Source organism: Nothoprocta perdicaria, unplaced genomic scaffold, assembly GCF_003342845.1.
Source record: "Nothoprocta perdicaria isolate Ctin4 unplaced genomic scaffold, notPer1 scaffold_85, whole genome shotgun sequence".
NCBI classification, from domain to species: Eukaryota; Metazoa; Chordata; class Aves; order Tinamiformes; family Tinamidae; genus Nothoprocta; species Nothoprocta perdicaria.
In genome coordinates this window covers 2,013,937-2,039,299 of record NW_020456143.1, presented here as the reverse complement: position 1 = coordinate 2,039,299, position 25,363 = coordinate 2,013,937, and the positions used below count along the sequence as shown (strand labels likewise).

The 25,363-nt window shown below is 35.6% G+C and overlaps 1 protein-coding gene across 1 annotated transcript in view; it reads left to right on the top strand.

Moving 5' to 3' along the window:
• SEMA3A (semaphorin 3A) overlaps positions 1-25,032 on the top strand; it is a 130,269-nt gene extending 105,237 nt beyond the window's left edge. Inside the window, exons 12-17 of the mRNA XM_026052207.1 lie at positions 1,873-1,964; positions 4,620-4,661; positions 10,121-10,278; positions 14,385-14,452; positions 19,951-20,093; positions 21,521-25,032. Of these exons, the coding sequence (XP_025907992.1) occupies positions 1,873-1,964; positions 4,620-4,661; positions 10,121-10,278; positions 14,385-14,452; positions 19,951-20,093; positions 21,521-21,976 (959 nt within the window). The 3' untranslated portion in view covers positions 21,977-25,032. The remainder of the gene's footprint in view (positions 1-1,872; positions 1,965-4,619; positions 4,662-10,120; positions 10,279-14,384; positions 14,453-19,950; positions 20,094-21,520) is intronic.
• Positions 25,033-25,363: the final 331 nt, after the last annotated feature.

Below are 25,363 nucleotides of genomic sequence, written 5' to 3'. Positions count from 1 at the left end.
AATAAGAGTAATCTTACCTTACTTACCAGAGCCTATTGATCCTACAGGACAAGTATGGTGCCATTTGTGTAAAACTGTTTGAAATACTACTCTGTAAAACTTGACCTAGAATTCTGATAAAGCTCCACTTTGGTACCTGTGGCCTCATCAGAGTTGCCGCAGTGATTAACAAATTGTACCTTTGACCTCAGCAGCTTTCTTTAGCACCAAGCAACTAGAGTAGTTGCATGATCCTTTTAAAATAATGAGGGTTTTTTTGGAGACAGTGCAATGTGGGGAGTTAATTTCTACCCACTGTCCCACGCAGATTCTGCAACAACTTGCTTTGTTTTATTGAAACTCCACCTATAATGGAATGCAGCATTGGTGGCCTGGAATTGGTGACAGACACAGTCCAATACAAAATATAGGCATGACACATTGCTAAATTATTATTTTTATTAGATCAAGGTATTTTTTATGACTCTTATAGCGTATTTTCCTCAAAACCACAGTCATCAAATTAGGCTCAAGATAAATAAGGAAATGCATCTATTTATTATAATGAATAGTAATAACATTTTCTCTTGTACTCAATTATTCTGTTGTAGAAATGTGGATTTTCTGTGGTGTTCTGACTACTTCTTAAATTAAATATTTTCGGTGTTAAAATTGTTTCAATATTTTCAAATGGGAAATTATAGTTAAGTGCTTGTTTTGAGAATAACATTTTAAACGTTTGTTGTGAGAATAAAATCTTTATATTTAGTGCCTTTACTTTGATACTTTGATTCATTTTATTCTATACTTTATATTTTCCGAAACTATTAGCGATACTAAGTGCACATTATGAAATTGCCTCAAGGATGTGGCTGTTACATATATGATATGTTTTCATGGCATTACATGTACCTGATTAGAAAGAAAAATCACACCCAGAGTTGCTCCTATTTCAGGGAGTCTGCAGTGAGGTGTAGCAATGTAGAAATGATCTATTTTCTTTTTCTCTCCACATCCCTTCATCCTGCTCCCACCTCCCAAGAAAAAAAAAGTTCATAAAAATAAATAAATATATCACAGGCACAGAAATTTTAAAACAGAGATGGTCTTAAGCCACAWAACATATACAGAAAATAAAGTCTAAAATTTTGCTCATTAGGCTTGTTAATGTTAATAACCAATTGTAGAATTCCCATTAATGTGAAAGGATAAAGTGCTAAAATGCTGTCACACACCTATTTCTAAGCAGAAGATACAAGTTGTACTGCTTCTTACCTCTCAGTGGAGAGTATAATCTATCATATAGAAATATAGAAAGAGGCCTTAAGTGACGTATATATCTTAGATACTTTGTTTGACCCAGAGAAGATCCCATGCACTTAGGAGATGCAACAGCTTCATCTATCTAACAAACTTCACCAGGTTGTTCTGTATCCATCCTGAGCCTTCTAACATCTTCACATGCATTTTAACATGAGAGTGAGAAGTCTCATACCTCAAAACAGATAATAAAAGTGGCTGGGTAAATGGGTGCCCTTCCTTCTTCAATTTAGCAGTGAAACATCTGACATTTTATATTGTCACTTAAATTACATCTGAGTCCTGTTCTTTCTCTAACTGCTGAAGTAATATTTCTCTTCTGATTACTTTTGTTGAGTTTTGATAATTAAAAGATTTCAGTGAAATGTCCTGGTGAAAATCAGTGTTCTTGTAGATTATTTTAAATATCAGTTGGTATTTTTGAATAACTTGTGCTGAGTGATATAGAGTTTCATAATCTTTACATGTTGAAATAATTGGTATTACAAGATACCAAAATCTCTGGCTGCTCTGAAATAGAGGTTTGCTTATTAGAAACCTGAAAAAAAATATGTATGTGTTTTTCTTTTCAAGATATTGGAACAGTTCTTAAAGTGGTTTCAATTCCTAAGGAGACTTGGCATGACTTAGAGGAAGTCTTGCTGGAAGAAATGACAGTCTTTCGGGTAAGTGCAGCTGAATTTTAAGTGTCAGGTTGTGGATTTCACTRTGGACAGCTGCAAAGGGAACTTCTTGTAGTCTAGCCAAGGCCCAGCCTGGCATGCCCCGCTAATTAGCTTGTCACTTAGAGACCCAGACACTAGTCAAAATAAACCTTGAAACTTTCTGTGCTAGCTGGAGGTTAATGATAAAGAAATAGCATTCTGGGGTCTTGCTTCGCGGTTTAAAAAATAAATTAGTACCTGTGGATCCTGTAGGCATTGCAGGCTACAGTTAAATATAGATATGTGCAAATAATGTCTATTTTCTCCTGCACAGACATGCAATACAAAGATTTTAGATGCACATAAAGTCTTGACACTATTCGGATTATCTGCATAACCTCACTCTAGGATGCTGCCCAAGGGAAAACACAGTTCTGCAAAGTTTTCTTATGCCTAACAATTTCAGATTTTAATTTTGTTTTTATTAGTGTTATTATTTTTGGTATTTTTTTTTCTAGTGGGCGATCTTACTTCTAGCAGTACCAGTCTTGCAGAGGTTTCTTACAGAGGCTGCTGTTTTGCACCCAGAAACAAGAGTCCCTGTTTCAATGATCAAAGATTTTTCTGAGGGCAGAAAAATCATTTTGTTGTTATTGTTGCTTTAACAGAAAAATAAAGTAGATGCTATAAGGAGAAAATGAGAAAAGTAACTTGTGTCTCTCAGGTTCTTTGTCTTTCTTACACACACAAAAATCATTAGATTAATGCAAGGTAATTTGGCAATCTACTAAATAAAGTAGAAGTGCCAAGCTAAAAGAGATCAGAGAAATCTAAAAGAGAAAGAGAGAAACAAGGAAGGAAGGAAGGAAGGAAGGAAGGAAGGAAGGAAGGAAGGAAGGAAGGAAGGAAGGAAGGNAAGGAAGGAAGGAAGGAAGGAAGGAAGGAAGGAAGGAAGGAAGGAAGGAAGGAAGGAAGGAAGGAAGGAAGGAAGGAAGGAAGGAAGGAAGGGAAAAGAGAGAAAAGAAAAGAAAAAAGAGAAAAGAAAAGAAAAAAGAAAAGAAAAAAGAAAAGAAAAAAGAAAAGAAAAAAGAAAAGAAAAAAGAAAAGGATGGGGTTTTGTTTTGTTTTGTGGCTTTTTTTTCTCTTGTTTTGTTTTTGTTTTCCCCAGAAAGGCTTTATAAAAGAAGTAGGCTTAATGACAAATTCAGATTTGGTATTTCATTTCACCTGGGTATTTTATTTATTACATAAAAAGATTATGGTATTCTGATATATTCAAAAGCTCATTTATCTTCTTTGGCATTCATTTAAGCCTTAAAGAGGCCATTAATGTACATCAGTAGAATGAACAGAATTTGTGTGCTTAAGATATGGATCTTTCTGTAGGAATTTGCAATACATTTTAAATGTACCTTAACCAAATGTAAGTTTTCTCTAGTTACAAAAGAGTCTATCTGCATGTTAAGGAATACGTTTTGAAGCCTTAACTGCTTTGTACTGAATATAAAGGTTTTCATTTATAATTCAGCTAAACTAAAATTCCTTCATATCTGTTACATTGATAACATTTAACCTCATTTATGCAAAATTTCTCTGAACAGCTGAGCAAACAAACGAATGAGTTCAACTTCCATTCAAATGTTACACTTAATTGATGCTKTCTAATACAAGGTCTATTAACTCATTTGTAGAGGCAAGTCCAAATCCTTAACAGTTACTGACCCATATCAGATTCCGTAATGATCAGGAAGTTAAAAGCTGCTCAGCAAGAACTGTATTCACGTACATAACCCAAAACATGAGGTATGGGATCAATAGTAGACTTTTAGATTCAGTATAGTGGAAGATTTGACTTGAAGAATTTTGTAATCAAATGATGCAATTTTTACTTTCCATTCAAGCAGTTGGAACTGAAAATAAATGTAAATATGCTAAAAAATGTAAATGCTAATCGAGACTCAATGCAGTTATGTCAAATACGGACTACAGTCTTTTATCTAAGAAAATAGGTATTGGTTTGGCATCTGCTTGTAATAGATAAGTATAATTAAGATTAGAAATTTACCTAAGAGAACACTAACTCTTCTACTGACCCACTTGGTTGATTAAATAGTAGATATTCTCGAATGTTAAAAAAATGTTGCCCACTTTAATTCCCCTTTCTTCAAATATGAGTAACTTTTTGTATGAGAATAGTGCAGTTAAGTCAACAAAATTAGACTTGTGCTTAAAGTTTGTTTTTATGAATAAGAATCAGCAGGATTTTTTTTTCCTTAAATGTGGTTGAAGTATGTTGTTTTTGTTCTATCACTCTTAATATACCGTATTTTTGTATTTTGGTATAGCTATTATTATCCTCTTAGTTCTAACATTAATTTCAGAAAATGAAACYAGTGACAAAGGGTATTTATTGTGAAATTTCACACTCTATGGAAATCTCAACAGTCAGTATAGCACTTAATGGTGCAGCCAGACATACACAGCTATTCTAATTCTCTTGTAAAATATTTCATTGTAAAAGACAAAAAGAACTACCATTGCTAAAGAATATCTAACTTAATTTCAGGCTTCTAACTAAGCAAATAGCATCCCAGTAAAACTTCCGTTTTGGGAGCTTATTTTATATTTTAATTCTTTATTTTAACTCATTTTCTATACTTTTTTTTTTTCCCTTAGGAACCCACTGTTATTTCAGCAATGAAGATTTCCACAAAACAGGTACTGTATGCACAAACTTTAAATCACCTTTAAATATTTATTGGCCTCTGTTTTTAAGAGACAGTAACTTGGCAGTTGGTAAAGACATATTCATTACAGCAGCAGCATCCCATCCCTTTATATAAACATCAGTAGTTTCTCAGGAAAATGTGACATGCAGAGGGAAAAGGAAAAGTCTAGTTTGTGTTTTAGTGGTAAGGTGGAAACTAAACACAAACCAAACAGCCGTCTGGAGGCTCTCAAGAAAAAAAATACATATTACTTAATGTTTCTTTGACAAAGAAACTATTTTTTAAAAAATGTCCAAATTTGGTCCCTCATTCTAGCAGGACTAGTTCTATTCCCTTCAGGATTAGTAGTACATTCTACTAACTCCAGTGTGTAAAAAGAAATTCAGTTCAAGTGACAGGGCTGTGGCTGTATTCAGGCTTAGAAATAATACTGGAGGAAGGGATCACCAGAAGATTATTATCCAACCCAGCTGTAGCCCTATCACCTTGAGATGATTTAGTTAGCTTGAGTAAGTACAGAGTAGTCTTTAGGATGGAGAAAATGCTGAATTGGTCTATGAGCAGACACAAACCAAGACTTGTCAGGCTGCAAAGTATCTCAGTGCATGCATGGGCAGAGACACTAAGAAAGACACAAGAGAGCTCTGTAAAATCCTAAGTGGCATGACTGCCTTTCCATCAAAGGATATTCAGAGAGTGTCATAGAAGAAGTTGAAGGAAATATACCTTTCTATACTACACATCCTGTGGAAATGCATACCACAGGATTTTGCAGATATTTGGGTGGTTGCAAAAAAGGAATTTGAATTATTGATGAAAGAAGAATATATCAATGAAATATAAAGGAACAAGATGACTTGGAAACTTGGGGGAACTAGTCTTTTTGAACTAGGTGCTTCCAGTTTTCTCAGTTTTGTCTGACTTGGAGCCTAATTCTGGAAGTACTAGCACCTTGTTCACACTCGTCATGTTAGTCCAGTAATGTCACTGTCACAAACAAAGATGTTCTTTAGGACTGGGTGCACTAGGAGATGTGTGTTCTAAACAAGGCTTAGTTAATTCATCTACCTCGTTCTATTCATTATTGAGTAAGAGTTAAATTTGTTTTGTAATGCACAAAGCCCTGTATGTTGTTTGAAATGTTTCATATTTAACTAGAAATTCATTGTATACAGAAAAGTTGTCTGAAAGCATTCATGTATTTGACAGAAAACATTCTGTTTGGAGTGACTTTTCTGACACAGTTTACCACCTRAAAAAAAGCAAAAATGACAGGAGAAAAAAAAAATGTGGTATTGAACAATGAGTTATTTAAAAACAAACCTGTCAAGTTGTATATATGTTCACATCATACCAAAATGCTCTGCTTTGGATTATTTTTGTAAGTACATTCCTTTAAAGCAGCTGATCACATTTGATAATGGGCCATGCATTTTAGTACAACCTCTTCTTCAAAGCATCTTTATTTATTCAAGAGAGATTACAGTTTTCCCTGTGCCTTTTGAAAACAAATTTACAATATTAAAATTGTCTAAAGCTAAAAAGAGCATAGAATGCTAGTTATTCAAGCAAAATTAAGCTCATGAAAAATCAACCAGCCTCAGGCAAAAAAAGACAGAATCATGATACAGTGTGACAAGCTTTTGGCACTGTCTTTGTATCAAATAAGTCTTTGGCAACATGTTTCCATTTTATATTTATGGTTAAAAATACTGTTGTTTTGCAATTCTAACACTTTACTCGTTCCGATAAGCGGGGGGTTTCATATAAACAGCACAATTCTATGTGTTGTTCAAAKCAGGAACATAGAATGTAAACAATAAAATCAGCATGTTCTATGTAATAATTCCAAAGAAATCTCTCTATTTTATTCTTTCACTAGCAAATATTACATTCAAATATAAAAGCATTTGTTTGGGACAAGAACGGGAGTCTCATTTTTGGAAAGTTCTGCTCTGCTGGTTGTTTCAAGCTACCTCTTTGGCCATCAGACATCTGATACACTTCAAATAGTGCTTTTTTCTAAAGACCCAAATCTTTAAATTCAACTCTTCAGAAGCAAGATTTAGATTTTTAAGGTTTTAAGTGATATCAAACTCACAGCCTTTTCATGTCCCTCTGTATAAATATAACCCTAACTATTTGACTCTTAAGCAAGAGTCACTTTGAGCAAGGAAATTAGCCTTTATGTGCAAATTAAAACTAAGTATTGATACATTCATTTTGAATTCTGATATCTTTAACTCATAGGAATTACATTTTCTTGCTGAAGCTGTGTATTCCTCCCAGTGATGTTTAGAGCTCTAGGCCCATGTAATGTTATTACCTGAATGATGCTTAAGCTTAGGTAGCATGATAACAGACTTTCCAGGGCAGCACCTTCAAGCCTCTGTAATAGTCAAGCAGCCACTTAAAAGTCACAGTTCAGGGGGACCCTCCACTGCTCCTAGAACTTCTCACATGATGCTCCAGAATTTACCTCCTGACTTAAAAACATGGCCCTAAATTCATGCCTGGCTTTTAAAACCAAGCTTCTTTTGTGGAAAATACTTTTTTTCCCCTTTTTTTYCCCCTCTTTATTTTTGTTTGTTTGTTTTGTTTTTGTCCTTTTCCGCAGTACTAGGTTTGTGATCCTGCTGCAAAGAACTTTTGGTTCTCCACTTCAAGAACTCCAATTGAAATCAAAGCACAGAAAGACCTTACACACTAGTTTTATAGACATACAAAATACTKTATCTTGTTCAGAGCTCATGATTTCCATTCATAGTGAGCATATATGAAGGGGCAGCACAAAATGTCCATCACAGAAAGAATCCTCTGAACCAACTATTCAGCMTCAGACAGTTATCTTTCAACACATGCACTGTAATCATCAATAAAAAGGAATTTAAGGAAGTATTCRCTAAAGTTCCTTTGAAAATTCTGCCTAAGTGATTCTTTTTAAGCATTTCTTTTTTTTTTTATTTCTGTTTTCGTTTGTTTAAATTGCAAAACAGAAGCTCTGTTACTGCTTTCTCTAAGAAATATTGCTTTTTCAGGGAAAGTTGTGTGGCTAACAGACTACTAGATTGCTGTAAACATTATGCTCTTTCTGTTTTCTATAGTTCGGATACTTAAGCAAAAATCTTTAGAAAACTTCCTTTTTTTTTTTTTTTTTGGCTTTGGTTTGATCTGATAATCAGCTGATTTAYTAAATTAAAAGTCTCTTGGGAGAGCCTTTGCCCCAAAGGCAGTTTGACCGTGCCAAAGTAAGGTCAAACCATTGATGCAAATCATTCCATTACTACTTTTTGAGTTTCATTCTGACTGGATTTATGTATTATTAGTGTCCAAAATAATGATCACCAGCTGGAGTCAAAAAGCATGATCAGAAGAGCAGCACACAGGGCAGCCTCTAGGCTGGGTAGCACCTGAAACACATGCTGCACTTCGTGGACTGAACTTTATGAACTTATCTACAAGGAATAGAGTCTTTAAGTAACCCTGTTCTGGCCTCACTTTCCCCCCCGCCCCCCCTTCAGATTCTGATCATTCCTTATTTCTAAAGACATTTATTAGAAATCAGGGAGGATTTTATTTTTGACGAAATGAAATTGGTTACAGTGGAGCCATAGGAAACCATTACACTATACCTCTTTATTTTCCCATATGCATTCTCTGCATAGATTTTTATATTAACTGCAGCACACATTGCTACACACACAATGACACACACATATATATGTATATATATGTGTATATATATATATATGTGTATATATGTGTATATATATATATATCAATGCACCAATTACCTAGGACCCAGATCAATACCATCTGGACTCTTAAGATACTTAACTGAAGCTCTAATTTGACCTATGCTTCCTCTATAATCAGTAAGGAGAAAAGGCATCTCTTGAGAAATGGTTAGGTCACCTAAGATTTGAAGTACTGCTCTTTTACTGCAGAATATAGCCCTAAGCTGGGGTGTCATTAAGTGTCTTAAGTGAGGGAGAACCGGCCTATCATGCTTGACGCCTGCCTTTGGTTCGCAAGGATACAACACTAGCTGGGGACTATTATTGCAATTAAGGCTTTGCACAGAGCTCTGTGTGGTCAGAGAATTTTGCCAAGAGAATGTGGTTTTACAGTCTGACTGAGGCACTATAATAGACGGAAGCAGCTGCTTAGATAGGGCTTAGTTTTCAATTTATGGTGAATTTTCTTTTGTCCTTTTTTGTCTCATGTTTTTTTCTTGAGGAACGCCTGATGTTTATATAAAGGCCAAGGATGTTTCTGTTGTAATTAATATGCCTATATAAACTGCCAAGTTGCYGTCTTTGAACAAAATGAATGCGGCACCTTTCACAAGAGCTTTAGACTTTGCTATCTCCTGGTATCCTGGTTCGTCATTTCCAGGAGACTGGTGACTTCAGCCAACTTGCATCCTTGAATTGCCTGTGAGTGGAGCCTGCAAGACATTACATTTTGATAAATATTTTTCAAATTCTGTTTTTTACCTTGGCCCTGTATTTTCTGAAATAAATACAGCTTTGCATTTTCTTGGTGGGGCTGCTTACAGATRGACCTTAAAAAGAAAAGGTGTTGGGTAACAAAGTTCAAGCTTTTGATAGAAAAGTTTCAGTACTTTCAAACTGTTAGGTTATGCCATTTGTATTTATGTTTATGTATTTATTTTGTGTTCTCCTAGTTTTATGTCTCAGAGGGAAGTGTGTTTAACTACAACACTTAGACTTATTTTCTTTGTGAATTAATGCTGAGCTGAAATAGCTCTGTTATGACTTTCACATGGGTAGGTAGTTCAGTTTCCTCATGCCCCTTTCGGGACTCACTAACCAGATGGGCCACATGAATTTGATTTTTAAACTTTATTTTCCTTCATAAGGTCCTCTCCTTCGAATTGCATCTTCCACTAAACACAGAGTTTTTCTCCAAAATAAAATAAACCAGCTTCAGTTAGGGAAGTGAGCTGTAGAAAATAATACAARGCATCAAAAATACCAGATACACAAAGAACTATGTCAGCACTTTTAAGCTAAAACATTTCTGCATCTGTCTGAAATAACTAATTTCTGTCTGAAATAAAAAAAAAAATAGAGATTTTACATTAAAGTCACTTTTGTTTTTCCTTCAAATCAAAAGCATATTTTCCATTAGATTTTGTCCCTGAAGGTAGCTCTATGCCAATGCAGAGATATAAATACAAGAGAAAAAATGGAAGCATATTTAAATATTTAAAGACACCACAAAGATTTTCATGCAAATATTAAAGATTTTCCTATATGATCTTTTTTATCTTGCATGCAGATCAGAATCAGGATCACTTGGCGTGTTTGTAACAGCCCTAATATATCGTTTTATATTTTAGGCCTTCCTAGTGAAAACRTGGAAATTTGCAAAGTGCTATTTTATGTTTGTATTTATTTATTTATTTTACTTTTATAACAGCAACAGCTCTACATTGGCTCAGCCACCGGCGTTTCACAGCTGCCTTTACACCGCTGTGATGTGTATGGGAAGGCATGTGCTGAGTGTTGCCTGGCTAGAGACCCTTACTGTGCCTGGGACGGCTCCTCTTGCTCACGTTACTTCCCCACTGCTAAGAGGTAGGGACAGTTTCGGATGTTTGCCTGCCTCGCTATTTGTTTTAACTGAGGATCTTAATATGACCAGAGGGCCTTGGAGATTTTGCATGGGACAGTTAACAAGAGCCCTTCCTATTCCAAAGAAAACATAGCTGTGGGAGATACCAGCTAGGTGAAGTCTTGGTTGATTTAAAGTGAGCTTTACTTCTGGGGTTGGTTTGAAAGGCTGCTGTAGAAAAGGCATTTSGAAAACAGTTGTCTCTGAAATGCAGTCATAACTTTTTATTTACTAGTAAGTTGGAACAAGAAAAAGAATCTTTTTTTTTTTTAATGTGAGATAGCTAGATTGTATTAAAGATATAGTTTAAAATGTACTCTCCCTCCAACTTACTTGTTTTACATCTTCATGAGTTGTAGCATACAGAAATATCTATAAAGTGTTTGAACATGAAGGAAAAGGTGTTATTCAGTGATATATAGTTTGGTGGTTATTATTTAAAAGTATCATTTATATGTGTTGATGTGTGTGTAAATGCTACCAGATCAGAACGATAACKATTTTACATTCACTCTGCTCTGATGTTAAAGGCTTTTCAATGTAAAGGTTAAGAGAAAACAGATTCTACAAGTAAAAAATATATTTTTATAAGAATTTACAAGTCCAAGTTGCCTGGTCTGAAGATTTAAAACCGTATTTCCTTGCCTTTTTTAGTCTCAGGAATTCTTTCTCTTAAAAGTTACAACCTGCTGTTCRTTACTGAAGTAGAAATGAGGAATAGCTGAATTAGTAAATGCTTGCAAATAAGAATACTACTGGCATCGTGCTGAGAGTCTTTCCCTTGGTATATTGGTCAAGTCAGTGATGAAAAAAGTGTTCAGAGAGAAATCGTGTCAAAGCAAATATGTCAAACATCTTACACCTATGCAGAACTAAAAAGTCCAAGAATTTATATGCATAAAGGAGCCTCTGTCATTATCTTAAAATTAATGTTAATGACAGAGGCTCCTTTATGCATATAAATTCTTGGACTTTTTATCTTTATCTTAACATTAATTTATCTTAAAATTAATGTTAACACATGCTTAGTTGGGAATGTCAGAACTCCAAATTCCAGATCTGGATTGGTTTTGGGGGGAAAGAAAATGTGGTGGAGGATGAAAAGCAGTATTTATATCATAAATTTTTCATATGAAGAGGATTAAAGTGTCAGCATTTGCATTGCAATGTTTTTAAAAAAGGTGTTTCAAAAATTTTTTGTTTGGTTTTGGAGAAACAAAAAGTTTCTCCATTTTACTTAAGGAAGATAATGGAGAAATCGAACCCATCCCAGAAAAAGCACTGGCCAGGTTTTGTCACCTGCATGGACTGAATTCAAATTTGTGGTAGGGGCAGAGCAGTTTCTCTGGAAGAGGACGAGGAAAGAGAGGAGAGGGAACATTCAGCTTTCCAAGAAGGGCCTGAGAGGCTGCTCAGCTCCAGGCTGGAAGTCAGCATGGTTGTGCCATCTCTGAGTCAAGGAAGGAGGACAGGAATCACTGAATCACTCTGCTATTATCCAGCTACTCTGAACTTCCTCTTTTCTCCMCATTTACTAGCACCATTCCTATTCCCATGCTGCTAGTAAATGGACCTATGGATACAGCATCCTGTTATTTACCTGCTTATTTGGATGGAAGGAGCAGGGGGCTCTGTGTTTTTCTTCTCCCTCTTTTCACTATCTTTTCCTCAGCAGCAGACCCAGCTGTCTGTTGCCATCACAAGGGCAAAGCAGCCTTCCTGCTGGGATGGAGGGACAGGATAAAGACTTGGGCTAACAGGCAGCAGAGCTACAGGAAAAACTTAGGGGTGCAGAATTTCCGCTTCTTCAGTCCAGCATGAAGGAAGACTGGGATCCCAACACTGCATGCAAAAAAAACCATGGCCCTACCCCACTCCACTTCTACCTTGGCAGCAGCAGCAAGGAAAGGCTCTGGTACCAGAGGAGGGATCTGCTATTCGTCTGCTACCTGCTCTCCCCCCTTTTCTRCAGCCAGCCTTGAATCCATCTGTGACAAAACCAGCGCTGCTGGAAACAGCTTCAGTGTCAACATTTTCCTAATATAGCATCCCTGTAATTTTAGGCTCCAGAAATATTGGGAAAGTCGAGTCCTGAGGCACTTGTGCTAATAGTGCTTCCTCCACCTCGCTTTTTTTTTCTTAAGGGAGCTTTTATGAGCCATGATTTTATTTTACTTTTCTCTCTTTGTATATTTAAGAAGTCTAAATGACAGTTGAGAGTGCCTGTAGTGTGACCACTTAACTCTGCCCCATGCAGATGTGTTCTGGCTCATATTTCATAGATCATCATGTTGATACAAGGCTGATATGTGCGACATTTTCCTGAGATTCTAACTAAACATCTCCTCCCAGGTCCACTGACAGTAACATGAGTCTTTCCACAGGCTTCTTTTCTACAAATAGTATCCTGTAAATATGCTGCCCTTTGAAATTTAGGAAGGGAGTAATAAAATACTGTATTTATGCTTCTTTATGTCTTGGATGTATTTATATTTATTGAAAATGAGGAAGGTAAACATGACCTCTGATATCAGGATGAGTGCGTTTTTTTGAATCAAATATCAATTAACAAACCACTGCTTCTTACTATGGCATTTTAAGGCCTGTTATATCTGGCTTTTTTTTTTTTTTTTNTGAAGTTTTTATTCAGAAAGATATCAAAATTCACATTCTCCATTATATATATATTTGTTAATTTTTGGTAAAAGTGTTATGACACTTCACATAAATAACTTCAGAGATAACACTTCAGTAGTTTTCATTGGAAAAAAAAAAAACCAAAACAAAAAACCTAGTGGATTAAAACGTTTCCATGCACAGGAGTGGGCTGGTGCCTCTGTGAGAACTTGTAGGATGTGCTGATGCTGGGCTCTTACTCAGAGCTTGCAAATAGGGCTGGTGAACAGAAGAGAGCTTCTCTCTGTGCTGCAGAACAATAACTTCTTAAAAAATGTGGGCTCTTGTCACCAGGGAGGAACCATCAATGCTTTTTACAAGGCTACTTGACTTCTGCATATCCGTTGCTGGATGCAGTAAGCTGAAATCACAGCATTGTGCAGCAGCCTAATCCTCTTTGTTCTCCTCTAGTTTTGCAAGCCCTCAGGCTTTCTCTGATTCCTAAAGTAAAGTGCTCACACTTGAAACACAGCTTTGTTTGCCTTGTTCCTTTCTTTTCTCCTTTTTTTCTTTCTAATATGAAACTGTTTTCTGTGGCTTGGTTGAATTTTGTGTCACAGCTATTTGAATAAAAAAAGAAGACAAAAAGAGAACCGTAAATGCAAAATAAAAGGGTTTTTTTTTTTCTTTTTTTTTTTCTCTTTTTCTTTGTGAAATACAACATTTTAGCGCAGATCAATACATTCTCCAGAAAAAAAAAAAAAAGAGGAGATGAAACCGGGGAAATAATAACTATGTTAAGTGGTTATGCAATAAAAGCTAGAACTGAGAATTAAGCTACAAAAGAWGGAATAAATAACATTTGAAAATCTTCAAGTGTTTTACTCAGTTTATCCTAATGGCCATTTGCAAACAATTTTATTATTTTCAGCAATATTTTACTGAAGTTGGTAGGGGCTGAAATGATTTATTTAATTTAGATTATGCAGAAAATACAATTCTGGTATCCTTTTAGAGCCATCTATCTWTAACTTTCATTTTAAGTAAAAATASTATTAAGTTTTAAGTATTCTGTGCTTGCAGAAAAGTTTCAGCTTCTGTATATTTTTTGGTGCATGTTAAACTGTATGCACTGTTACACTTCAATGCCTTAGTTGACCCTACTGTGAATGAAGTCAACTCTGAGCAACGTTACCAGCAAAGTTAAAATAAAGATCATAAGCTCGGTGCAATAGAGACGTGTATTTACTTGAAACTGTAAAGGCTGATACTATGGTGTATGATAATGCTCAGAATATGGTAACAAAATAATTTCCTTCACAGTGCTATTTAGGTGCATTCATATAACCCATATAGTTTTAAATATGTTCCTTTTGTTGCTCCTGAGTTGTGTCAAATGTACATACAGACCATGGAGAATGTCTCTAACAGTTTCCAAATACAATATTTGTAGGCGTACTAGGCGACAAGACATCCGAAATGGAGACCCTCTTACTCACTGCTCAGACCTGCAGCATCATGGTAAGTTGTGGGGATTAGCAAAGTAAAAACAATTTGAACGTAACTTACACTCGGTGCGTGAGTAGAGCAGGAAACGAATCATTTGGTAGGTATTTTTTTAACATGCAGCAAAGAGCAACAATACTCCAGTTGTGATTGCTTTCAGTAGCCTGAAAGAATCTTATTTATGCTTTCCCTCAAGTTAACAATTTTAAGCTTTTAAACTTACCTACCTTTTAAACTTACCTTCAGTTAACCTACCACATAATTAACCACCTTGGTTAAATATGGAATGGCATTTGGTGAAGATGCCATGCTAGCAGCTTCTTAAGATCAGGGTGTTGATAGGAATATACCTGTCCCATGTGTTTTCAAAATGGATTTTCCTTGCCATCTCTTTGGCTCTGTTGACTGTATTATTTCCACATAGTGTATTGACCAGAATTCTACCTTAACTTGGCTGATAAATCTGACTTCTCACAGTTACCAATTTGTTGCCAATCTCTTCAGATCCTCATTCACAGAATGATTTTTTTTTTTTCTATTTTGCCCTAAGTGAACAGAACACTTAGGCAATACTTCCCTCTGCTGGAAAAAAAAGCTGATTACCCATGTTTAAGTTGCATCTAYGATAACAGTTAAACCACTGGGCAGATTTCTGGTGTCGATAAAGTAGAGGTGGCTGAAAATTGAGGTGTCTCAAAACTCTCATGTCTCTCATTCTTTGTAATAGCAACAATGACAAATAGTCCAAACTCATGCTGTTCACCACTATATATTTGACTGCTACTGTGTTATCTCTACCTTCCCTTTTAAACCCCAAAGCCCACAGCCAGCTTTACTGATCTTTCTTTTTCTACTTCATGATCCTCATACTCAGGACAAGCTACTAGGGGAGGAGAAAGATTTGCAAATGTGAATAAATGGTCTATGATCAATGTGCAGTTGACACATTTCATGAATCAGTAATACACAACCTTCATATTGTAAACTAATTTAAACCCACATCTAATTTTACCCACATCTTACTATCTCTGACGTTACCCACACCTTACTATCTCCATTTTAAGGCCTTCCATTTGCTAGTTGTATTTTATAAGGCAATAGATTTGTTGGTTATCTTCATAGACAAGAAAACTAAGAATTACAGAACCACAGAATCACACAGACTCACAGGATGGTTGAAGTTGGAAGGGACCTTTAGAGATCATCCAGTCCACTCCCTGCTCCAGCAAGGTCATCCAGAGCAGCTTGCACAGGCCTGCGTCCAAGTGGATTTTGAAGACCTCCAGAGAAGAAGATTCCACAACCTCTGTTGGCAACCTATTCCAGTGCTCTGTCACCCTCACTGTCAAGAAACTCCTTCTCTCCAAAAGAGAGGGAGTAACCCAGTGCAGTTCTTTCWTTTATTACTTACTTGTATTTTTTGGTTTATTGCTACATGACAATCATGAGAACACAAGATAATGAAAAAGCTGTTTTATGGTATGCTTTATCATAAGGAGCTTTAGTACAGACTTCTTTACTTTTGCAAATTGGTTAAAGGCATAAATTGGAAAAGTAGGAGACAGGAAAGTGCTTGAAAAATGGTATTTAATGGCAAAATGAAGACAGAGTGATTAGAAGAAACAGTAACTTACAAAAAATAACAAAGGAACATAGTCCTAGGCTTTAGACCTGAAGGGTGCACTGACAGGGTGTTTTACACAATGATGCTTTAGCTTGTTTTAGGAAAATCTTCCTCTCCTCTTAATTCAGACTTCTAAATTTGTAAAGTTACCTACATTCACTTGGCATTTGCATAGGGAAATGTGTATTGTGCGTTATACAGATGGCTATATAACCTTGCCATGCAAACTCATGCTGAACTTTTCCCTTGGTTATCACTAGCAATTTCCTGGACATCAGGTGCCAAATTGAGAGTGTTTATAGGCAAGAATGTGCTCCAGCAATCTTTTTTTACTACTTTCTATGCATTTCTTTGTAATAACTGGCAGTTGATTCTTTATGTGAATCAACAGAAATATGAGCTAAGAAGGATCTCTTATTGTATATTTGACATTGCAGAAAAATGCCAAGGCCTCAGACTGAATCAGCACCTTTTAATAAGGTGTAGATAGCGCTTTCACTTGACCTTTTATTCAAATATATGGGAAATAATAGAAATTCACTGCAGAACAGTATTAGAGGGAAATAAGATTCTTAACTCTATAAATATTTGACCTAAAATGTAAAATCATGATCACCCTTGTCAGGTAATAGTGAATTTTCTTTAAGCCTCTCAGGCTATCGCTATCAAAAAAGTCTCAAGTTATTTTTTGGAACAATTTGTAAATGAATAGCCAACTTTTTTTCAGTGAGATCTCACAGAAGTGCTCTGAATTTGTCATATAGAGAGATAGAATAAAGAGAGAGAATCTGTGAAGCTGTCTTGGTGTAACTATTTAGCCACTCATACTTCTTCAGTTATGTCAGAGATTACGTATTTAAAGGATGTTTATCAGAACGGTAAACTGATACAGCGATTGAGTTTTAACTTTGGAAATTACAGCTCTCAGGCAGACATTTTGGGTTGAATTTCATAACCAACTTCATGATGTAGTTTTCTAATTCCCCAGCTGCTCTCCTGAAATTCTCAGACTTTCATTCTTCCTCCTAGTTTCTCTTGAGGCCTCTCGCTACTCCCAGAGCTCCTTTCTGATGTTGTCATTATGCCATCACTCTACTTACTTTCTTGTATTTCATGTGTTCAACATTATGTGAACACTATAGTCATTTCTGGTTCTGCCTTCTGCTACCTTACATCATGGAAATGGAATTTGAAGGGTCTCTTAAATCCTCCTCTCATTGCATGACTGTTGCCTGTACTATATTTTCTAGAGCTGTGAACAAATTTAAAGGGGACTTCTGCTGCTTTCCATGGGGATTTCTAACAAGCCAGAATGTTATGGCCCAGACCCAACAAAACATTCAGAAGAATGCAATGGAATCAAGGAACTCAATTTCAAAATAATTTCTATGAAAACTATGACTAACTTTTTTGGTACTGAGAATTCTGTAAACAGATATCTTAAGATATCTTTCAGAAACTTCCCTATATTCTTAAAATTATGCTACTGCTTATGGGCAATTAAACCTTTGTCAAAGAAATATCTATATTTGTCATTTACCTGTATTTGAATGTATGCCTATATTTGTCCCTATTTGTCGTCTATAATACTCTCTCCCTGGATCTGAAGAGCTGAGCATTGTGTGCTCTGCTCCTGTATAAATCCACTTTGACTGTGTTGTTTTCAGTGCTGCAAAACACCTGTGCCAGATTACTAACTTACATTTGAATCAGTTATGTGGGATGTGCCAGAGGAGGATTCAAAGCCTGCTAAGGAGATTGATTCTATAGTTACTTCCAAAAAGGCCATCCAAACTATCAGATTGCTCTTGTTGYATCCAGGCCATTCTGCATTCATGAATGAAAAATTAATGGAGCCTGGGAGAGAGGGRTTGAAAAAGACCTCGAACCCAAGGGTAAAATCGCTTTGTTTCCATCTTTTATCTGGAAAGTCTTTAAATATCAGTTTCACAGAAGCACATAGCTGAAACAGTAACATATGTGTCCCAGGCAAACAAACGGGGAAGTTTCAGTCATGTCATTCGTATAGTATTTCCTACTGTCTGTCTAATGTATCACAGCCCTGCATGCACTTTATATTGTGGATCCCAAGTCAATTCTGGACTGTTTCATGTTGATTGTACAAAGCCACACTCAGCAGTGTGAATTATGTTCCTAAATCAGGACACCTAAGTTGAAAAAGTGGCCCAGRTCACTCTGTTCAGTCTGGATCCACGGCCATCATCCATCATTTCTATTCTCAGTCTTTATCTTATCACTCCCAGTCGTATTCTGTTTGCTTCTTTTCATACTTCCAGTTCCTCTGTTTTATTGACACAAATGTGCCCAAGCTCTATCCTCTCAAACATTTCCACTGGTACCTGTGGCAACCTCCCTGCTTTGCTTTCTAACATATTCATTCTTCTAATGTTCCATACACCCTGGCACAAAGCCGCACTGATGTTCTTCATAGGGATGTGTTTTCTGAGGGAAAACAAGTATGTTGATTCATTTCCTTGTTAATACAGCACCCCACTTACTTACTTGCTGTAAAGGTCCACAATCTATCAGAGGAAAGCAAGCTAACCCATTCCCTATTTGTTTAGTGTTTATAGGCCATTTGATGCTTCATTGAGAAATGAGCCTAATACTGATAAAAGTTCCTATTTTATCCCTATCCTTCYTCCCACCTTCTTTCAAGATTGAATGTCATTATAAAAAGACATGATTGCTGTGTCAACAGGAACTCAATTTTATTTTTACCTTTGGCTCAGTAGTCCAGCAAACAGCCTATGTTTGCTAAACAAAATGGGCAATATGATAAAGGCATAGTGAAAGCAAACAAACCTTGACAAAAGACTTCTCTGAGATGATTTTAATAGGCATCATTTTCCTGTTAAAACATATTCAGGTTCCTAAAAGACTTCCAGTGCCAAAGATCAAAAGCAGAAAATGGAAAGAATGACAAATAATGGCAAAGAGGCAGGAAACCCCATGAGATCAACATGGTGTTAAACAGCTTACCAGTCCCTTCCTCCACAACTATTCTCCAGGATTATTGTACTGTTGCCACTTAAATCCATAACTACATTTTAAAGAGCTAAGGTGAAGAGTTGAAATATGATGCCTTACTGCCTCTGTGGTATTGGAGAAGAATCAAATGCCTTATAAGTCCTGTAGTTATGTGATATTTCCAGCAAGTTGATTAATATCTTGAAGCATTCTTGTTACAAAAGGAAGTAATTTATTTAACTTTCTTTTTCCCCTCCCATAATGTCTGGTTTATTAACCTCATTACATTTCCATAAATTATATCAGTATGAGAGGAAATGATTAATTGAAGATTGTTTCCTCAAAAACATTATTCCTGGTCATTAACAGCTTATATAGAAGCAAACGGCTATACCATATAATCTAAACACATTATACTACTTTTAAATAGCTCCATGTTTTATTACTTTGTTCTAAAGTATTACGATCATAGAGCCCAGGAGGCATCATTATAGACATTCTGCAACTGCATTGTGAGTTTTCTCACTGCATATAGCTTCCTATTAAAAAAATCTTATTGTGTCCTAGATGTTTTCCTTGACGAATAATAATGAAGTTTGCAAAAAAATTCAAAATGAAGACCATTAGCTTCACATATTGAGATGTTAACAACTTTTAAGATTTAAACATATAATTAAATGTGCTACCTTAAAAATATTTACAAGTAGAGGAGTATTGATAGAAATATTCAAAAAACCTAACAGACAGCCGAAATTTGTAGGTTTTTTGGACTGCAAAACACCTTCCAGACCCCAAATTCTGTATTAAAATAAAAAAGAAATGCCATAAAAGTTTTTGATTTCCTGATGTTTTTGATTCTTTCTATTGCTTTTTTTTTTTTTTTTTTTTTTTTTTCCAGATAACCCAAGTGGCCAGACCCTGGAGGAAAAGATTATCTATGGAATAGAGAATAGTAGCACTTTTCTAGAGTGCAGTCCAAAATCTCAGCGTGCTGTAGTCTATTGGCAATTCCAGAAACAAAATGATGACCGCAAAGAAGAGGTAGAGTAGAAAAAAAATAAAAAATGCAACTACTCTTTTCTGTGAAAAATTACTTGAATATGAATTATTTTCAGCAAAACACATCATTTGCCCTTCCATTTAGATATATCTCAATTCAGATATACTCAAGTTCCCCTTTGCAGACAATCTGGGAAAGCTAGCATACTATCTTAAGTTCTACTAAAATCATCATGGAAGACTTATTTTGGGATCTGAATATTTCAAGGACATGAAAATTGTCTTCTGGAGGCAAAAGGGATTAACTCCATTGTTATTATTATACTATTTATCTGAAAGAAACAACAGCATGTTTCTACATACAACAGTATGTATTGCATACATACTGTAAGTGTTAACTATAGGTAAGACAAAGGGACAGAACGAGGAACTGGAAATTGTACAAACCCAAAGGATATGAAGGCTTCTGTGTATATTTTGCATAAAAAGCAGTATTCACAGAGGTGAAAACTGAATTTCCCTGCATGTATTACATTAGGCTGATACACTGTTTTTCTCCTTCTCTTGTCACCAGCATTCTTATATTGTTACTCAGCCAAGTTCTCAAGTCATCTGTCAAACTAGGTCACACAGTCTTTTAATAGAGAATAATCCCCTTTCTAGTACGTAGGAACAGCAAATCAGAAAGCAAAAACTRATTCATCACACTGAAGTATTTTGAAACATGCACAAACAATTCTGAAGCATTTTTTTTCCAAAGCAAGTACTAACTTGTTAGTTACATTAGCATCTTTATATACTTTTTTTTTTTTTAATATGCTTTACTTACATAAATAGTAAATTATTTCGAAAAGCTTCTTCCTGGAGAGAGCAACAAATAGGTGTCTGCCCCTGTCCTCCACAGCTTCTTGTGCATTTGAAGGGGGAAAATATTTTCCTAGACATTGATTCAATCAGAAAAAAATATAATACTTCAAACAGTTGTTTACTGAATACTAAAATTTTGAGATTTAATTCTTGTTGTTTCTTTGTTAGATTTTCACTTGTCCAGAGCACACTTTTATGCATAAAGACTTTTATAGTAAGGAACATTTCACGAAGAGAACCCTAGATAGCAATTTGGGTTTGACTAAAACATGGCAAGAGTGTCCTCTGTAATGTAGCCAAATGTATGTATATTGATTTGATCATCTACCAGCAAATACTGAGTAGGGACTGAGTAGCAAAACCATAATCCTCTAAATATTCTTTGCAGCAGATCAGTAGTTTTTTCTAGAGTGTTTTGAGCCTTCAGTAACTACAGATGACTGGCAAAACAGCCCATGTGTGAGTTTCTTTTATTGTTTGTTTGAGAGGGGAGAGATTTCACTACCTGAAAGGAACTATACTGAGAAGTTAGTATGATTAAAGGATAATTCTGCACATTGATAAAAGCTAACTTTTTAAATGTTCCCTTTTTTCCAATACAGATAAAAGTTAATGATCGTATGATACGGACAGAACAAGGTTTATTGCTGCGAAGTCTCCAACGGAGAGACTCTGGTATTTACTTTTGTCATGCTGTGGAGCATGGCTTCATGCAAACTCTACTCAAAGTGACCCTGGAAGTGATTGATACTGATCACCTGGAAGAGCTGCTCCATAAAGAAGAAGATGGTGATGCCGCCAAGATCAAGGATGCCACCAATAGTATGACTCCCAGTCAAAAAATCTGGTATAGAGACTTCATGCAGTTAATCAATCATCCCAACCTTAACACAATGGATGAGTTCTGTGAGCAGGTTTGGAAAAGAGACCGCAAACAACGTCGGCAAAGGCCTTCTAATACGCAGGTGAATACGAATAAGTGGAAGCACCTACAAGAGAATAAAAAAGGTAGGAACAGGAGGACCCATGAATTTGAGAGGGCACCACGGAGTGTCTGAGCTACATTACCTCTAGGAACCTCATCCAAGTAGAAACTTGTATAGACAGATAACTGGAAAAAAATGCAATATACATGAACTTTTTCATGGCATTATGTGGATGTTTACAAGAGTGGAAAGCTCAAACAATTTCCACCAGGTTAAAGAAAAAATCAATTTCTAACTTTCCTAGTAAATTCTTCCTCTCTGCACCAAGTCTAAGACCAGAACAACCAGAGTTTCAAGAGATAACTTACCTGAACCTAGCTTATTGCTAAAAAAGTTCTGCAGGTGTTCAGCAGGCAGGTTTTGCTTTCTCTGTTGCCTAAGATATAAACAAAATGCTGTATTTCATGCTGCCATCTTAAAGGAAAGAAAAACAAAACCCACCTTCCATCATCAACACTGCCATTCCTAGACTTATATATAAAACTGCATGAATTCATTAAGCTGATGACCGTCTAAACATGTGATTGGACACAAGGATTTTGTTCTTGTTTTGTCTACCAGTTCTCCTGTTTATATTTACTAGAAAAGGAAAACAATATCTAATGAGATTGTTTGTGGGAACCTGAACAACATAAGCCATCCATCATCCAGAAGAACAAAAAATGTGGAGTACACTGGCCTACTACTGATGACTTCTTCCAGCTTTGATCTAAAGATGTATTTTATTAAAACTATAATTTAAATGTACCATGACAAATATGCAGCAAACATTAGCTCTTTTCTAAAATAGATTAGACTTTTTGTCTTAGAATTATTGTACTTTCTAATTATTGGTTTAGAGGAAAAAAAGACAACTTCCATTTACGAGCTGCTTTACTCTTTCATTTGGAAACTCTTTCAGGGGAGCTAGTTGCACTGCAGTTAACCTCCTCCCCTCTGTCCCAATAGTCTATATGACATGTAACTTCAAAGCAGTTTTAAAACTAAGCTACTTTAACATGAAATTCTCTGTATAGCATGGAAGTCTTCTGCATTCTTTTTTTTTTTTTTTTTTTTCCTAAGTATGATATTTGGAATGATTTAGCTTGTATAATATCTTGCTATAGATTGAACCAATGAAAAGGAGAGCATTTGATTTCAGTTGTATATTTTTTTAATTAAAAGTAAATAACATTAAAATACCCTCTACTAATGACACTCTTGCTTTCTTGGTTCATAAATATATGTGAATGCTAATATTTAAATACTGTGGCTCATATATTGTCATATATCTGTGAGCAAAGCTCACCTTCAGTTTGAGGCATTTTGTTCCCAGCTCAGTGGTTGAAATATGTCCACAATTTTGATCCTCAGTGCTCCATCCTTTCTGTGGACCCAGATCAACCAAATGCAAATAATCTGCATAAGGCCACGTAAATAGTAACCTCATAGCTATCTCTCTGTTACAAGGTCTAAGCCACTATTCTGTTTGTGATAAAGGAGTTGGACTAGATGATCTCCAAAGGTCCCTTCCAACCTCAGTCATTCTGTGAAGCCTGCTGCAGTAAATTGATCAAATTCAGCTTGTGATGTCTGTTAGTTTATGCTAACAGATAATTTGGTCCTGTACTTCTATCTTATGTTTAATTCTATATGCAGGAGAGCAACAGGGTAAAACAGATAACAATGCACTTGCACCGTAAGTGTCAGTTTAGGGATGTAAGTAGTGGATTTGATTCACCTCAGCACAGATGTGCCTTTGGTCCCCAGTTCTATGGTGTCCAGTTCTTTTGAGGTCATCTTGATCCAGTGTCCCATATTTTATCTTGATAGARTCAGTAAATAATTTCAAGTAATGTTACTGTGGGAAACAATTGTAGAACAAAGTCCTTAGTTTGCTAAATGAGCTTTTATATAGAAGTGTGTCTGTCTTGATGACTGATSTGTTTTGTTGCTTTTCACTCCAGATTATTTAATTTATGAATCACAACACTATCATCAGCCTTATCGGACACAATATAGCACAACTGCTGTGACAGCATCTCCCTCATAATATATCCCAGTCTCCTTGACACTTAGTAATTAAAGTATCTTTCTGATTAGTGAAGTCTTGGCCTCCTTCCCTTCACAGCTATTTGGTTTTCACTAAAGGCCCAGACATTTTTGTCCCCTTTAAATCTTTTGCAGGGAATGAACTTACAACATTTTTATCCTTTTAATTCTATAGTAAAAATTAATTGAATAGAGTATGATTAGGCTGTATGGTTCAGGAGAGCACTTGGGTATTTAATTTTAGAGCAACCCGAAATCTCTCTTATGCTTAACTTGATGCCTGTGAAGCTTTAATAGGCAGTTCAATTCCCATGCTTTCATGAGGTGTTGAATAGGGCTGAATTAAAACAGAGATTCAATATGTGCTTTCCTGTACAGAAGTATTAATTTTTTCAGCTTAGTCCATGATTAATTTGTGAACATTGTTGTCAGCTGAAGTATTTAACTGTAATCACAGAACACTCTTTAGCCTTTTGTGTAGGGCTATTGTATACCATCGAATCATTAGAATACTCTTTGTTACAAAAGGAAACAGTTTTAACATGAAGCTCAGAGAATTCAGTGAGAAAAATGCAGATTGATTTCAACAAACTCTAAATGACTTTAGTTTCTTTTCTCACATGTTAATGGTATTTGTCTGCCTTTTTTTCCCCCTACTATGCTCATTTCTACAGCAATTACTGCAAAAAATCAACACCAAACCAACCTCTTTCCCTCACTCTTTAAGAAAACAAAGATTAAATGAACTGGGTATGCTGAGATATGTTCTTCTCTGCAGAARGGTAATCAACAGGAACAAAATTGCAGAAGCTGCAAGGCTTTTACCATATCCTAATAGTCTAATTGAGCAATTTAAATGATCAGATTTTACCTACTTCAATTGTACCATCAGGTCTCTTTTAAAGGAGTAATCTTATTCATATCTTTATATCAGCTCATACAAGTAAGAGGGCAGAGGATCAAGCCAACAGCTGAAATTGTTGATTTTCAGGTTAATATTATGATCCAGTTAAAATAGAATTTGGTATTAATTTAAAATGAACTTTTTTTTTTTCAAAGAACGTAGCCCTTAATGAATTAATGTATAGAAGGATTCTGTGCAGCTTCCGTGAAACTCCCATTGTATCATTATTTGTAATGCAACATAAGAATCGAAAATAAAAGTTAAAATATTTCTACAAATCATCAATAAAAACTCTCTAAACCTCTAGTTACAGACTTCAGATAAAGTAGAAAGTTGTGTTTCAGCTGGAGAGAAATAAAAGGATTTCATTTATAACTAGAAAGCATTTTTTTAAGATATCCATTTGCGAGGAACAAAAAGTCATAATCATTGAATATTATTCTTGCTAGTCTATGCTTTGCACTTGCATGGATCACTGAAGATGGGAATTTGTTCAATGGCTCCTAAAAGCTGTGTGGTTATGT